Here is a 15,182-nt window from a genome sequence, read left to right on the forward strand (position 1 = left end):
GCCATCTATGCAAGTAACTGTAGCAACGTACAAACAAACAGTGATAGTTGCAGTGTTACTAAGCTAAGGTACTTGTAGTTTGTTCTCCATTCCATATTGATACACTATAACTAAAGCCCAATTTGTACAAAATCATGTTTAACTTTGTGAGGCTTGGTTCATCTTGAAACCTTTAGTAGTATCATGCTAGTTTCCAAAAACTGGTTGAGTTGGATTTGGATCGCCTCTGGATTTGTGTTTTTTGGTTTTGTTTAACCATGAGATATGTCACTGTTTGTTAAAAAAAAAAAATAATTCTGAGTTGTTGTGTATTTTGTTTCTTTCTGGTATATTTTTTATTGTTTTTTCTGTTCCCAAGAGGCACTTCTTTCTGCATTGTTTTTCTGTAGTTTCAAGTTTCTGGAAACATTGGTTGCTATATGTCTTTCTGAAGTACTGAGTGTGGTGGCTGGATGCATGGGAAACCTGGCATCATGTTTTAGGGAGGACAGTAGTCCCTGCTGGCCAGCATAATATTCTAGGAGTGGTTTCGAATGTTGAATGAGGGGCTGTTTAAAGCAATCTATCATGTTTCTTAAATGTCTTAAATGGTGGGTTTTATTGCTTTAGTTTTGTTGTTTGTTTCTTCTTTTGACAGGTCTTGTCAGAAATAACAAATGTTGAACCATGGGTATGTGCAAACTTAATTCGCCTTTTTCAAGAAGAAAATACAATTCCTTTTATTGCTCGGTATCGGAAGGAGCTCATCAATAATCTGGAGGCCGATGCCTTGCGAGAAGTGCAGCAAACACTGGAAGAGCTGCGGTAAGTAAGTTAATACAGGGAGGTGTCTGGGGAGATAAGTAACAACTGGCTGCTGCTTTTGTGTCCCTTATTTTGGTACTTTGTACACACTACAATTATAAAGGAACTTCAAAAGAAAAAAAGTTTAAAACTGAGGTAATTGTCATAGAAACATTTAGGTTGGAAGGGACCTTAGAGGTCATAGAGTCCAAACGTTCATCTAGCACTGCCGAGTCCACCACTAAACCATGTCCCTAAGCACCACATCTACACATCTTTTAAATACTTCTAGGAATGGTGACTCAACCGCATCCCTGGGCAGCCTGTTCCAATGCTTTAAGTGAAGAAATCTTTCCTAATATCCAATCTAAACCTCCTCTGGTGCAGCTTGAGGCCATTTCCATATTGACCCTTCTGTTCCTTTCAGAAGGGAGTCTTCTGTGACAATGACCCATCTTTTAGTTTACTAAAACTGCAGAGAAACTAACTCTTACCAAAAGAGTAGTTTATAGGTTCTGGAGGTACATAGCCTGGTTAAATGTAAGATGTACCCTTAGAAAAAAGATCACTAAGAATCCCTTGGCTTCTTACTTGGAGAGCAGCAAAGTCTCTAGCGAAGAGCACTACCTGAGGCTGTAATGTACCAGGAGGGCAGGCTAAACTATCCCAGGCCACTGCAGCAAAGAAATGATCAGTAAAGCCTACTGCAGCAGTAGATGAGACTGCTCTCATTCCTCCCCTCTTTTGGATGGCTGTGTTCTTGAGATGGCAAGGGAGCAGACTTGCTAGCTGTTCTGTCAACAAGGTGTCTTCCTCCTTGTACTCCCCACTATACCCTAGCAAGAGATTCTTTCCAAAGAGGGGAAGTGGCCTGAGAGAGTTCTTGTCTGAACAAGGAATTTAAATCATAACAAAACACCTCTGCTGCTTGCATTGCCCAGGTATCATATTGTAGGTTTAAGAGTTTAAAATCTACTACTCTAGACCCGGTGCTGCAGAACTATCTTGATAAGAATTACAGCTGTAAGTGCTCATAAGCATGGATTTAATTTAAGGGCTTTTTATTTGGCTTCCAGGTCAAATGTAAAAATGTATATAGCAGTAATGAGTATCAGTATTTGAAGATTTTTGTTGAAGCTACCACAGGATATTTTGATGCAGTTTTGAACTAATGGGAGAAAGAGAGTAATAGTTAGAAACTCTTTTGGATTATCAGACTTGGTTTGTTGGGGATTAGCAGGAGATACAATCTTCAGGTGTTTCAGAGAGCTTCAGCAGTCTAATAAACAAGTTCAAAATCAATAGCCTTTTTAATCTACTGTGAAATGTGACTGTTAATACCAATCTCTTGCATTTTAGTACTGTTGCGAAGAAGACACATACAATGATACAGAAGCTGAAGAAAGAAGGGAAGTTATCCGGATGCCTTTTAACAGCACTATTAAATTGCAGAACTTTGGAAGAATTGGATCATGTGGTCAGTTCATTAGTCTTTTTCAGCTCATCCTTAGCTTAAACATAATCTTGAGTAACTAAATGGTGCATAATGGAAAGTACATAGCATGACTGAAGTACTTCCTTGCCTTTTAATAATGGTGTTTTTGTTTGTTTTAAGTCTGCACCTTATAAAACTGGGAGTAAAGGCACCAAAGCCCAGAGGGCCAAGCAGCTGGGATTAGAACCTGCTGCTCTCTCCCTCTTGCAGAATCCAATGGAACTCAATCTCTTTTCTTACATTAGACCCAATACCAAAGGTAAGTGCTTTGCTTCTATGAGCAGTAATGTCCTAAATGTCTGAAAATATTTTGAAAGGGGAATTACTCTTATTTGTTCTGATGTTGCTGAAAGTTATGCAACTGTTTTAAATTCAGCAGTTCTTTTAGCAACATGTGTTAAGAGTTTACATTTAATGCCATGGTTCTCCAACCTTTCCTGTCTTTTTGTATTGTAAATAGTAATAATTCTGGTATACAAGGGACAGAAATCTGGAGTCGTTATAGTTGACATCTGGATTTGCTGGTAAGAGAGAGGGAACTGCTCAGCGCACTTGAGACCTCTCCATGGTTCTACTCTTCCTTAAACTGTTTATTGAAGATTGAGTGCTGGTTTTTGATAATGAGGCTCATTATGCTCATACTCTGTACTCAAGTATATGTCACCCATCAAAGCATATCTTGCTAAAACCTGACCTTGGCGATTGGCTGAGTTTTTCTTGCTGAATGACAGTAGGGATTGGAGATGTAATCTCTGAAACTTGAGCAGAACTTTAACAATATGATTGTCACATAGAGACTACAGAACTGTGTTTCTTAGTGAGTGCAGTTATGGGTGAATCTGTAGGGGGCAACCTCTGACAATAAAATATGAAGATTGCTGCAACCTTCTGTATGATGTTAAAATAGAGACATACTTTTATTCTTCCCTGCCCCAACATTTACTTTTTGAATTCTAACATAAAGGTATCAAACCTCCTTAGTGAGGCTCACTCTTACTCTTCCCACTTCAGTTGTTCTTTTATTTCATTTAAATATTGTTTATAAATTGATCCTAACTTGGCATTGATAATCAGTTACAAACTATTCTGATTGTTTAATTACTGTGTGTTAGCATATGCCATTACTTCATACAGGAGTATATTGCAACCACATATCTGACTATTCTGGCAGAGTCTAAAGAGCCAAAAGAAAATCTTCACAGTGAAAGTTCAAATAAACTATTTTGGGTGCATTCAGAAGGAAGTGCTGCTTGTTGCAGCATAAACATAGGTTTTGAAAATCAGTACACCTATTTTCAATTTTGTGCTAAAAATAATGTTGCTTAAGTTTATATAATGGTTTGTATTTGAAAGGCTCATCAGAAACTATGAACTGGGTCACTTTTATCAACTTGGGACCCCGTTTGACAACCTATATACAGCCTGAGATCAGAGTGAATTTTTTTTAGAGGGATGAGGCATTTTCTGTGCAGAATGTTTTCATGAAATCTTAATATTCAATTCTTCTAAATTTTCAATGTTTTTAAACTTATACTAAAAATGAACTGAAATAAAACCAGAAGTTCATGTTTCAAAGTTAAGGAAGCAGGCAAATAAAACTTTGTTCTTCCTTTTGAAGGTATGCATGGTCAAATAATTCTCGAATTAAACAAGCATATGGTGTTTTTGTAATGGACACAGTAAAATGTCCATGTGAGTGATGCTTAATTGAATGGGAACTGTTGGATTATTTCTTTAATCCTGACTGGTTTTGGCCTATTTTGTCTCATTGAAATTCTCTGCTAGAATTAAAATAGTGTTGCCATGTACACTTCTGGTACTTGAGTGTCCTAATTCGTATTCAGCATAACACATGTCTTGTAAGTCCCTTAGCTTTGTATTCTGGCATGAATATTACTTTTACCATAAGAAACACAAACTCATAGGTGTAAGGATCCAAATTCCATTTCTGATCAATTCAGGCATGTAATAACACTTTTTTTATCGTCACATTGTTTTTCTTTCTGGCAGGAAAGTTTAGCTTCCCCTTCTTAAAAATGGGCTAAGTTATTATTTTTTTTTTATATGATGTGTAACTCTATAGCCCAACCAGAAGCAGGATTCTGGATTCATTACAAATATTATTATTATTAGGGCTATGCATTTCTTTTAAAATGGTGTTAATAAAGCTCTTTTGAGATGGTAGTTCATCAGACAACGGAGTGAAAAATAATCTGTGTTGAAGGACACAGTTAATGCTGCATCTGCCAACTCTAGGATTCTTGCTTTGTGCTCTGAAACATTTGTTACTGACCATTGCTAGAAACAGGGTTAGATATATTGATGTAAAATACATGATGTCCGTTTAATTTCATTACCATGATTCTGGTCCAATTCAACCACTGTTCGAAGGAGAATGCTGTGCCATTTCTTCCAGTCTTTTGAAGTGAGGATGGTTCTGTGTGTTGTAAAGCTGGATGATTCTGTTACCAGATGTCTAGAATACTTTGTCTATGGAGACATTTTATAATTTCATTGTTTGAACAGTGTTTCGTGGGAGAGAATGAAGGTACTGTGATCTCAGAAGTGTCACTGTGCAAACTCCTGATACAAACCAGTGGAAATACAAAACCTGTTACACAGAGAAAAGAGGATTGCCTGCAAAGATTTTAGGCAGTTTCCATATTGGTAGCAAAATGTGTAGACTTCTGCTGCAATTACTCATTTTATTACAACCTCAAAAAATGATATTTGAATAGTCAGTTTTACAATTGTAAATAGTTTGTTTGCATCCTAAATGTCAGGATCTGTTAGCATCAAAGTAAAAAAAAAATTGTTTCTCTTATTTTAATGTCATTTTGACTTACAATACTGCATTGGTCACTTTAGGCTCATTAAAAATATAATTGTTTCAGGTGTTTTAGAAAGGAAACTTAGTTAATAAAATTAGAATGATTTAGAGTTCTTCACTGAAACTTCTACAAATCAGTTGGATATCTTGCATCAATTTTCTTTCAGCTTGTATATCTTTTCTTAGTGCATGTGCAGGTGTGTAAAGTAACTTTTCATGCTAGTTTTTTTACGATTGTTAACTGTTTTTTCTTCTAAGGACTTTCAACTATCCAGGAAGTAGAGGCCGGAGTACAGCATATTTTAGCTGACATGTTTGCTAAAGATAAAGTTACACTGGATTTTATCAGGCAATTGTAAGTTTGACTCTTACTGCCTAAACTTTCCTGGTTGCATGGTAAGATTCAGTCTCCCAGTGTGCAGATACGTAACTGCCTTTTTTTTTTTTTTTTTTTTTTTTTTTTTGTCTTTTTAGTGATATGAAAATAGTGTTACTGTGAAATTGATTTAGGTCCATTCCTTCACTTGTGTTGGAGGTACACTCATTAGTCTTTCTGCCTTTCTGGTTATCAGTGGAGGAGAGATCTGCTGTGACCATGGCATGACACTGACTCCCAAAGACTGAAAAATTCGCTGGGGCTCTGCTCCATATAGACTTGATCGCCCTTGCAGTTAGTGACGTGTAAGAGAAAGCTTTCTCTCCTTGCACTTCCTTCAAGCTATAAGTTTTCAGAGGTGCATCTGCTTAAGCTATTGCTCCAATATTTATGACTTGACACCAGTCGAATTCGTTAGCGTGCAGTAATGGTTAATTTTAGCATTGGTAGTCAATAAGGCAAACAAATACAACTTTTTAAAGAAGGAGTTACTGATCCTTTGTATTAGCTGAATCTAAGTTTTCTTATATTACATGACTTCAAGGTTGTCATGTCTGGGGGCTTGGTGTGACAGGGTGATAGTTGCTTGTTAGTTTGGGTTTTTTTTTCCTCTGCTGTGTACCATCTGTGACAGAGAACAGGGTTATCAAAGAACAGGTGCTGCCTTAGGAGCATGCGGTGTTAGTTTGAATCTTCTCAGTTCTGTTTCATTGACCCTTGTTTGCTGTTTATCATGAGTAATGGCTAACTTCATCAAAAGGCTAGAGCACAGCGGTGTGATAATTTCAATGGAGGGGTAGTTTTGTAAAGGATGTACTATCACGTTCATTCCTTTGACCACTAGAAGCTCCTTAATTGGATACACAGTGCTAAGGTATGTTGTATGTATAATAATCATGAGGAGCGTTCAGGAAGCTTTCTGTTTGGGAACCCTGTGACTCCTAAAAATAATGAAAACTTTTATGGGTGTTAAGTGTGCAAAGCAAGAAATTAATTCTGAGGCTGGGTAGATTCAAGAGAGATGTTGTATTTGTTGAAAATGGATAACTACTATAACTTTTTTGCAACTTCCCAATTTTTTTTGTGTGAAGTTGAACAAATAACTGACCAAGCAAGTGCAGATGCTGGCTTTTGAGTATCCATTCCCTTCAGGAGAAGGGCCGTCTGCAGCTTTTACTGAGGTCTGATTGAATTTCTTCTCTTGGTATGTTCCAATCAATATATGTTATGTCAGTCTCAGCATTAAGATATGTAATACAGTTTTGCAGGCAATTAGTGTAAGTTGTAACTGAGCAGACTCCAAACTTCGTTTTTATTTAATAAAAGCACTAATGACTTGGTAGAAGTTTTATGCTAAAATACTTATTAACATTTGTTTCTTTTATCCAGATGTCAGCAAAGGTACATTTGTATCCAGTCAGCCTTGGCAAAAATGTCATCCAAAGGTGGAAATGAAAAAGATATTGATAAATTCCAACTGTACCATGAATTTTCTTGTAATATAAAGAACATTCAGCATCATCAGGTACAGCTACAAATTTGTATTTTTTTCTTAGGATTTTAAATATAGCTTTTGGATTTTGTTGCTTAAAACTGATTCTAAAGATACTTGATTTTGCTTTTCAGTTAAAGGTAATAGAGGCTTTCAAATTCTTGAAAAGCAGGACTAAACTGTTAATCTCCATATTAAGAAACTGAGCAAAGGCCTGCTTATTTTGTATGCCCATTGTCTATTTAATTCTCATTAAACAAATATATATGATTTATGTATCTGAGATTTCAATACTGGTGTGATTTATTTTCAGCATGTGTCATGTCTTCCCTTCCTGCCCCTAGTGACAAGCGCATAGCAAGTGTTACTGGGAGGGGGATAAAGGCTAAGTGATAATTTATGGTCTCTAGAGGTGAGACTGGGATAGTGGTTGCATACTAGTGGAAGCTATTTGGTTGGAGTGTATTTGAAGCAAACTTGGATAAACTTACTGTTTGTTTCTTTTGGATATTTGCTGCAGCACTGAGAGTGCACTGAGCCATTTGACACCAAACCTGTCAGGTGAAACTGGTGAGAAGTATCAGGGAAGGATCCAGAAAAATGAAATTGAAGGTGACCTACAAAAGCAGCTCAGGGGAACATCCCATGCACTACCCCAAAAAGGGGGTTGTCTTGCAAGTAATTAATATTACCTGCTGTGAAGTGTCTTTGGTTATCCTAAGCCTAGACCTCTATGGCATTTTTGTCTCCCCTCTGTGTTTTGATGGTTAAATAAGGAAAGAAAGTTTTCTTTACCTGCTATTTCTTTCTTAAGCTTAAACCCTAGTATTGTACTTCCAAAAGGCTTTCTCATAACCTCTAATTTCCCTTATTACCTGACCTTACTAGCCCACTGATGCAATTTACCATTTTTTTCTCTCTTGTTTTCTTGGGTTATAACCACCCTTTTTAATACCTAAAAGTCTTTAGTTTCTCCTTCACCTAAGACTTTGGAGAAATACTTATTTTCTGCATTCAAAAATCTGGTTAAAAATGTGTTCTTGAACGTGTTTTGGGAGAGGTATGGGTGTCTTCAAGTGAAGAAATTCTATGGTTTGGCTCAGGATTTTTAGAAGCAGGTTATACCTAAAAAAGATACAGGGAAGCCTGAAGCTCAGAGGTATTTATAACATTTACTAATCCCTCAGGACTGCAGGTTAAATAGCTGTGTTTGAAGAACACTTGCAGAATTCACTGTTTTGAACACCTTCTCTACTCCTTGTGTGACTGTACACAGACAAGTGTTCTCAATGTGTTTAGCTAGAGGCAGAAATAGAGATCAGCTTTAAATAATCTCTGCAGAGTTGCAAATAAAGGATTCCCTAAAATTCTGCACTGAAAGGGGTCATTGTCTGACTATGGAAGTGCTAGTATTCTTAAAGGTCTGTGTAAAACCCTAACTCTGGTCTAGATTACATGTAGGTGAAGGGGACGGGCAGTAGACTACCCTGTTACCTGTAAGACAATAAACTGTATCTTTATGACCAAAACATTTGTAGCTATGAGCATATCTTGCAGCCTGTGTTGCAATGAGTTAAAATGGTGTGCACTAAGCTGCAGCTTGGTTCTGCAGCTGGTGTTGCACATGCTGTAGTTCTGGGGTTTACTTTCTGTGCCATTGTTACTTTGGGTGTTTAGACATGCCATGAAATAATCGGGACTGGCGTGGAGTCAGGTTGTGTGACTGAAAAAGTTAAAATACTGAACCTGAAATGAGAAAGAAACCTTGTTTAAAAAGCCTGACTCCAGGTTTTGACACGGTCAGATACCTGTGGGTGTTTCCAGCTGGAACATTTTGCTGTTGGGAGGTTCAGACACAGTTCCTTCCTTTTGGCAACAAGGAGAACCTGACTGGACTCTCTTAGGATGTAGTTGGGTAGCTATACCAGCACTGTTGTAATCAAGGGAAAAAATCTTTCAAGAGTTTATTTGAATTTTTGACTAATCGTAAATGGTTCCGTGTTTGTGTACTCCTTGGGGTTGCTTTTCTCTATTTGGAGATGACTAAACTGGTGGGAGGAAAAGAATCCATGAATAAAGTATAAAGTTTGAGGCAAGTGCTCTATTTTGAATCTCATACTTAAAAAGGAACTGGAAATTAAAGTCCTTGGCAAAATATATGGAACTTACTCTGTGAGTCTGTCTGCAACATAGAAGAGGGTTGTGCAAAATGAAGAATGTTGTATTTATCTGATAAACAGACTAAGGTTTGATGAATCTTGTGACTAGATCAATTATTCTTGCTTTTTCTGAAAAATGTATGTTGTTTTTATTAATGCTTCCCCTGGATCTGTTCCAGTTGTACATAGAAACAGTTGAGTGTTTTTTCCAGAACTGAAAGATTTCTTTCTCTAGAACAGCCAGATTTTAACCTGTCACCTTAAAATACCCAAACAAACAAAAAAACCCCCAAAATACAAAAACCAACCAACAAAAAAAATTACCTTTATTATTTTAGAGGGAGAAATGGGCTAATTACTTTCTTAATTCAGCATTTCTTGGATGATAATTCTTCTCTGAATGCACGTCACTCAGAATAGGCAGATTGTTTAAGAATAAAAATGTAAATAATATTAGCGACTGCAGTACAGCTGGTTTAAGTTCAGGTGACTGACACATACTGCAGACAAGAGTGCCAGGAAACAAAACATGATGCAAATATTGACCCCGCTAACAGCATGCTGAATGATGACATTATAATTCTATCAGATACATTCTCTGTCGTGAGCATAATCTTGATTTCATTTTAGCTTGACATTTTAACTTTCTCTCTTTTTTAAAAAAATATCAGAATAAATGTGAAAGCACTTGATTTGTTAAAATGTGTCTTTCTAATCTCTACATGAAAACATTTGCTTTGGCAGTCAAGGTACCAGATACTATAATATTTCACATGCAATCTTTATTATTAGCTTTGTTGTTCAATGATATGTCAGGCCTGGTATGTCACAGGAGCAGTAAGGCTGAGGAATATAAATTGGTACTATGTCCTGGAGTCATTTTAAACCATTGTATTTAACATATGTGACATGTCTGAGTTAGCTAGTGATTGAATTAAAGTTCATGATTGACACAGAATGCTCTGTTGTGACAGTGCTCAGGGCCTGCTACATACAGCAACATGTGTAGTCATACAGGAATGTCAACTTCTAGCAGGTTTTTTTTTGGTTTGTTTTTTTTTTTTTTTCTACTTCGAAGTATTTTGGAGGGGAAAATGAAATCTGAAAATATGGCTTTTATCTGTAGCTGCTTCTAACTGTTACTCTGTTTCTAAAATCCATTGGCCAGTGAGTTTTCTCTAATCTTCTAAGGCCTACTTCAGGTGAACATTCAACGTCTTCATAATGAGATTAGACTAGTAGATACCCACCGGTATCCTCCAGAATCCACCACTTGCACTGTGATTCTGGTTGTGAATATAGAGCCGCAGACTTCCATTGAAAATTGAAGTCTGTACGCATATAGCATGTGTGCAGCCAGATTTAGCTTTAGATCGTGAATATGCAGTTGTGTACACAAGACTTTGCCAGAAATATGTGCATATGTTTTAAGACTGGATTGTTAATATTAATGTAAAGAGTGTATACAATATTTTCAGCTATTTATGAGTTAGGCATGAATAACCCTAAATTCATTCTCTTTCAAACTAACTGATTACCTTTTTGTCACAAGTTCTGATTCCTAATTAATTTTAAATATGGCTTGATCTCGGGAAGAAAAATGAAGCCTAAAGCATAGGACTAATTTTTTCCCTTTCTGATCTCTGATTCTGCTTGGAATCACTTTTCAATTAATTTCTTGAGTTTGAATTTGGGTTATTAAACAAGATTATTCCATCAAATAATTTTATGCTGACTTGTATTATGTGTGTTTAAAATAAACTGGATCTTCAGATTGCAGACTCCAGGAAAAAATGTATGATTTGTTATGCCATGGCACGATTTAATCTGTGTTTAAATTGTGGATTTTATCTGTATGTGCTAGTACTTTGTGAACTGATTTACTGTACCACCATCATGATTTTCTACAGAATGTCAAGCAAGTGCGTACACAAATGTTGATAAGTTTATCTTTTGGATATTCTGTGTGTCATCTGTCTCTGCCATTTATGTTTGCACTCAGATTCTGGCCATTAACCGAGGGGAAAATCTGAAGATCCTGACAGTGAAGGTCAACATTCCTGACGGGGTGAAGAATGAATTCTGTTGGTGGTGTGTCAATGAAAGGTCTGCATGGATACATATTCTTTCAGAAATATCTTTTTTTTTTCTATAGACAGCTGCATACCAAAATGTACCTCACATGTCTTGTTGCATTAAGAGAACAATTTAAATGAATACTTATTAGATTAAATGGAATTAGCAAGTGGATAATTCTTATTCTGTATTTCCAATTGTTGTAGTATTATGCTAAAAAGGTTGTGCCTTTGGCTGTATTTGGGGAGTTCTGGCATCATTTTTAAAGCAATCAATTTTTTTTTTTAAATGTGATGGCTGATGAAGTATGAATGCATTTTCAAATTGCAATATGCATCACATCCAGTAGTCTTTACTGAAAGGAATTTGTAGAATCCAATAGAATATACTTCTAACTTCTAAAAATAACTTCACATGCCTGATTACAACAATTAAAGAGGACTACCTCAGATTTTAGATCAGTGCAGTACGTAACTTTGGGTTTCACAAATGCAAGGAACTGCATGTTTTAAAAAGTATTGGGTTTAATAGACAAATTTAAATGTAGCTGTCTTCAATCTGTGATAGTGTATCTTGACTCTTGGATTTTGATCTCTGAGTAAGTTAGTTATAAAACTGGGCTCTAAATTTTGGGTGATTCTTTTATTTCTTACTGATTGGCTCTTACAAGTTGCTTTCTTTAAGCCTGTAGTGAGATGTTCAGTGTTGCATAATTTTGAGGTTTTTTTTGCAAAGGTTTAGGTTAAATATATGTTTTGTGCAATATCTCTGTCAGTCTTTCTTGGAAACTGTATCTTGATGTCCTGTGTTGGAGAATACTGTGATTCAAACTGTGCTTCTTCCTTGTATGTATTAAAGATAGGTTTGTCTTTCTCAGTAGTTTGAGACATGGTGCATTGTGCTGAGATGTCTTAGAAACTCCTACCTTTGCATTAAAATTGAATAACCAAAAGGAGGAAAAAAGATAGGAAAAGATGCACTTTTCTTAGTGTACAAAGTTGTATACTGTGATACTGCTTTAACGTGTATTTTTCTTTGACATCAAGTCCGAGAAAGGGATCTGGTAAAAATGTTCCTTTTCACTGTAGAAATCCAATGGTTCTGCTTCCAACATGGAAGCCTCTGAAAGAATTAAAATACTTGCTTGGCCAGATAACATAACATAATATGATCTAGGACTAATAGTAACTTTTTTTTTTGGGGGGGGGGGGGGGGGGGGGAAGTATCAGGATTCATAAACACACCTAAGTATCATTCTATTTTTAATACCTGCAATGGAATTTCTGAACTCCCTGCAAGATGTATATTCTGTAGGCAGAACATATCTGTCAGTCTTGCTTTTACTGCATCTATGACAGAACTTGGAAGCACTGTGAGCCACAGATAATGGAACAGCTTGTCACTGCTACACAAATGAAAGTGGGATGTAAATTGAGATATTTTTGGTTGATTACACTTTTCTGAGTCATCCTGAGTTGATAAGAATATTGACCTTGGAAATGGAACTACTTATTAATGCTTAGCATTCATGAAGCTATATGTGATTATGGCTTTTTACTGTTTAAGGACAACTTCTGCACCATCAGAAAACTTCCAAAGGAATTATTTTAGTGGATATTTGTGCATTGACATCTAGAACAGATTCTGATCTTCCTCATTAGGTTGACAACGGTGTGACCAAACTGATAAATAGTAAATGTGCATTCTGCCCTGCAAGTTTGAAAATCACTGTCCAAGGGTGGGAGTTGCATTATTTTCACTGTATTGATTTACTGGTGAGAGCAGAAGGTTAAGAACTTTTGTTTGAGGCAAGGATTGCAAAGCTTTGCAAAGGTATTAACTAATCTGCTAAAGGTCACACCTAAAATCGGTTGCAGAACCAGAAATGCCACCTTGCTACGGAGTTTGCCCAGTATTCTAGCAACAAAACAATATCATCTACTGCCTACTGAATTAGTAGCGAATATGCTGACCTTTGTGTGCTGTGGCAAATCTTTTAGCATTAAAAGTGTCTGAGAAGCAAAGTGGATTTGGAAGACTAGAGTTCTTCATTTTTGCATTGAGCTCTATATAGATGCTCTCGAATAAGTTTACTGTATTTTCTTTGCGAGTTCAGAATATCTATTATCCTGTAGAAGCATCCATATTTTCTTCAAATTTGGGTTTGTGCTGAGAACTAAGGAAAACCCTTCTGCCTCACCCTGTGTATTGTATTTTCCCCCAGAACATGGCATCTGTGTGGTTTGACAGTGAACCTAGCTCCATTAACCCTAGAGCTGCACTGGTCCCAAAAACTTGGTTGTGAAGTGGGACACAGGAAAAGAATCAATGAGAAACAACCGGAGAGGGGCTGCTTAGCTGGCTTTGAGTGTAAAGACAACATAGAGTTGCTCCTTGGGAAGGGGCAAGAGTTTGTTCCAAAGTGGAATTGCAACCTTGAAAATTAAGTTTGGTGTTTGATAATTTTTCTTCCCATTTTTCCAGACAAAATACTCTGATTCTGTATAAAGGCCATGGTACAGGCCTTAAAGGCATGTTTTATCTGTGGTCACCAATTTGGTACGTTTCATATAATGTCTTGAAGGAAAACAAAGCCTAGCTGTGCTTTTCCTGGAATAGTTGTTAATTACTACTAGTGGTTCTTAACGTGGGCTATGTTAATTATGTTGATGTATAGTTTCACCCTCTGAGGTGTATCATTAGTGTAAGCCACGTATGCTTATGGTATGGTCCTGGTTGTGAGCATGCACACGTGGAGAGCTGAAGAGTAGAGTAAGATGATAATATTTATACAGGGCTTTTCTAAATAGGGCTTTATTTAAAGGGCTTCAAAAGTCAGCTCTTGATTAAATAATCAAGAAAAATCTGTTCTTAGAGGGAAGTTTAACTAGGCAGCAATGATCTTTAAAAATATACACACATGCTTTTGCTTTGTTTTTTGCAGCGAAGTGGATTTTTCTCATTTCTCATGAAATACTGGAATGATTAAAATGCAGTATTTTCTAGGATTGAACTTATTGTTTGGATATTTTTGCATTTGTTGCAATTTCTAATAGAATGTTGTCTAAATAATTTTTACTTATATAGGCAGGTAATAAAAACATCTGCTGTGATAACCTATTTACAGGGGAAAGGTTTGCGAACTGGCTTGAATGGATAAAGAGAGGGAGAAACAGCTGCCAGGTTTCCAAATTCATTCATATTTATGCTGAGGATACTCTCTGGGGGAGTGTAGTCATACTTGCCACCTGTAAAAACTTCATGTTTATAGAACTGGATGGCAATAAGAGGCTTTAAAGCCTTTACCAGTTTTATATAGGTATGGAAAGAGTCTCTAGTTACAAATAAGTATAATAGAACTATTTGCAAAAACTGTTAGCAAAGTGATGAGGTCATGTGGCTAAGGACTCACAACTCTGAATGTTGTAAAACTAAATGGTAAGCTTAATTCTGCTTCCATGTCTGTCTGTATTAATGCAATGTTGACTCGATCACACATTTCTCAACTATTATATGCACAGACACTTAGAAAAGCTGTTTCAGGAAATTGTAGATCCCCTTCAACAACTGAAAAGCTGTCTGGGTACAAGCACTTTAGGATTCCCAGTATTTGAGTGAGTGCAAGTAAACAAAGTCAAAAGTAAAATTCAGTCCTATTTTTGGCCTAGGCTTGCACCTGGACACATTATCAAGTGGCATAATTCTATCATGTTGCATTAAAAAAAAAAACCAAACAACCAAGCAACCACAAAAACTTATAAAACTTACTAAAAAATATGTATGTATCTCACTTTGCATTTAGGGAGTCAGGCATGTAAAAAAAATACACTAACAAGAATCTGAATGTTATCAATATTTTTAAAAGAAATAAAAAACAGGTGGACTGTAACAGAAAATGTTCACTGTCTTTACTTCTGTTTGATTATGATACAGTTGGCTGTGTTTGCTCCGTCTTTCTCCTTTCTCATTGG

General features: G+C 36.4%; 1 protein-coding gene across 4 annotated transcripts in view; it reads left to right on the top strand.

Moving 5' to 3' along the window:
• SRBD1 (S1 RNA binding domain 1) overlaps positions 1-15,182 on the top strand; it is a 128,440-nt gene that overhangs the window by 10,082 nt on the left and 103,176 nt on the right. For 3 of the 4 annotated variants that reach the window (XM_037405632.1, XM_037405634.1, XM_037405633.1), the window contains exons 7-12: positions 638-804; positions 2,143-2,260; positions 2,399-2,537; positions 5,367-5,463; positions 6,874-7,009; positions 11,138-11,241. In XM_037405632.1, coding sequence (XP_037261529.1) covers positions 638-804; positions 2,143-2,260; positions 2,399-2,537; positions 5,367-5,463; positions 6,874-7,009; positions 11,138-11,241 — 761 coding nt within the window. The remainder of the gene's footprint in view (positions 1-637; positions 805-2,142; positions 2,261-2,398; positions 2,538-5,366; positions 5,464-6,873; positions 7,010-11,137; positions 11,242-15,182) is intronic. The other variant, XM_037405635.1, reaches the window with a different exon arrangement.

Source organism: Falco rusticolus, chromosome 12 (assembly GCF_015220075.1).
Source record: "Falco rusticolus isolate bFalRus1 chromosome 12, bFalRus1.pri, whole genome shotgun sequence".
In the NCBI taxonomy this organism is placed as follows: Eukaryota; Metazoa; Chordata; class Aves; order Falconiformes; family Falconidae; genus Falco; species Falco rusticolus.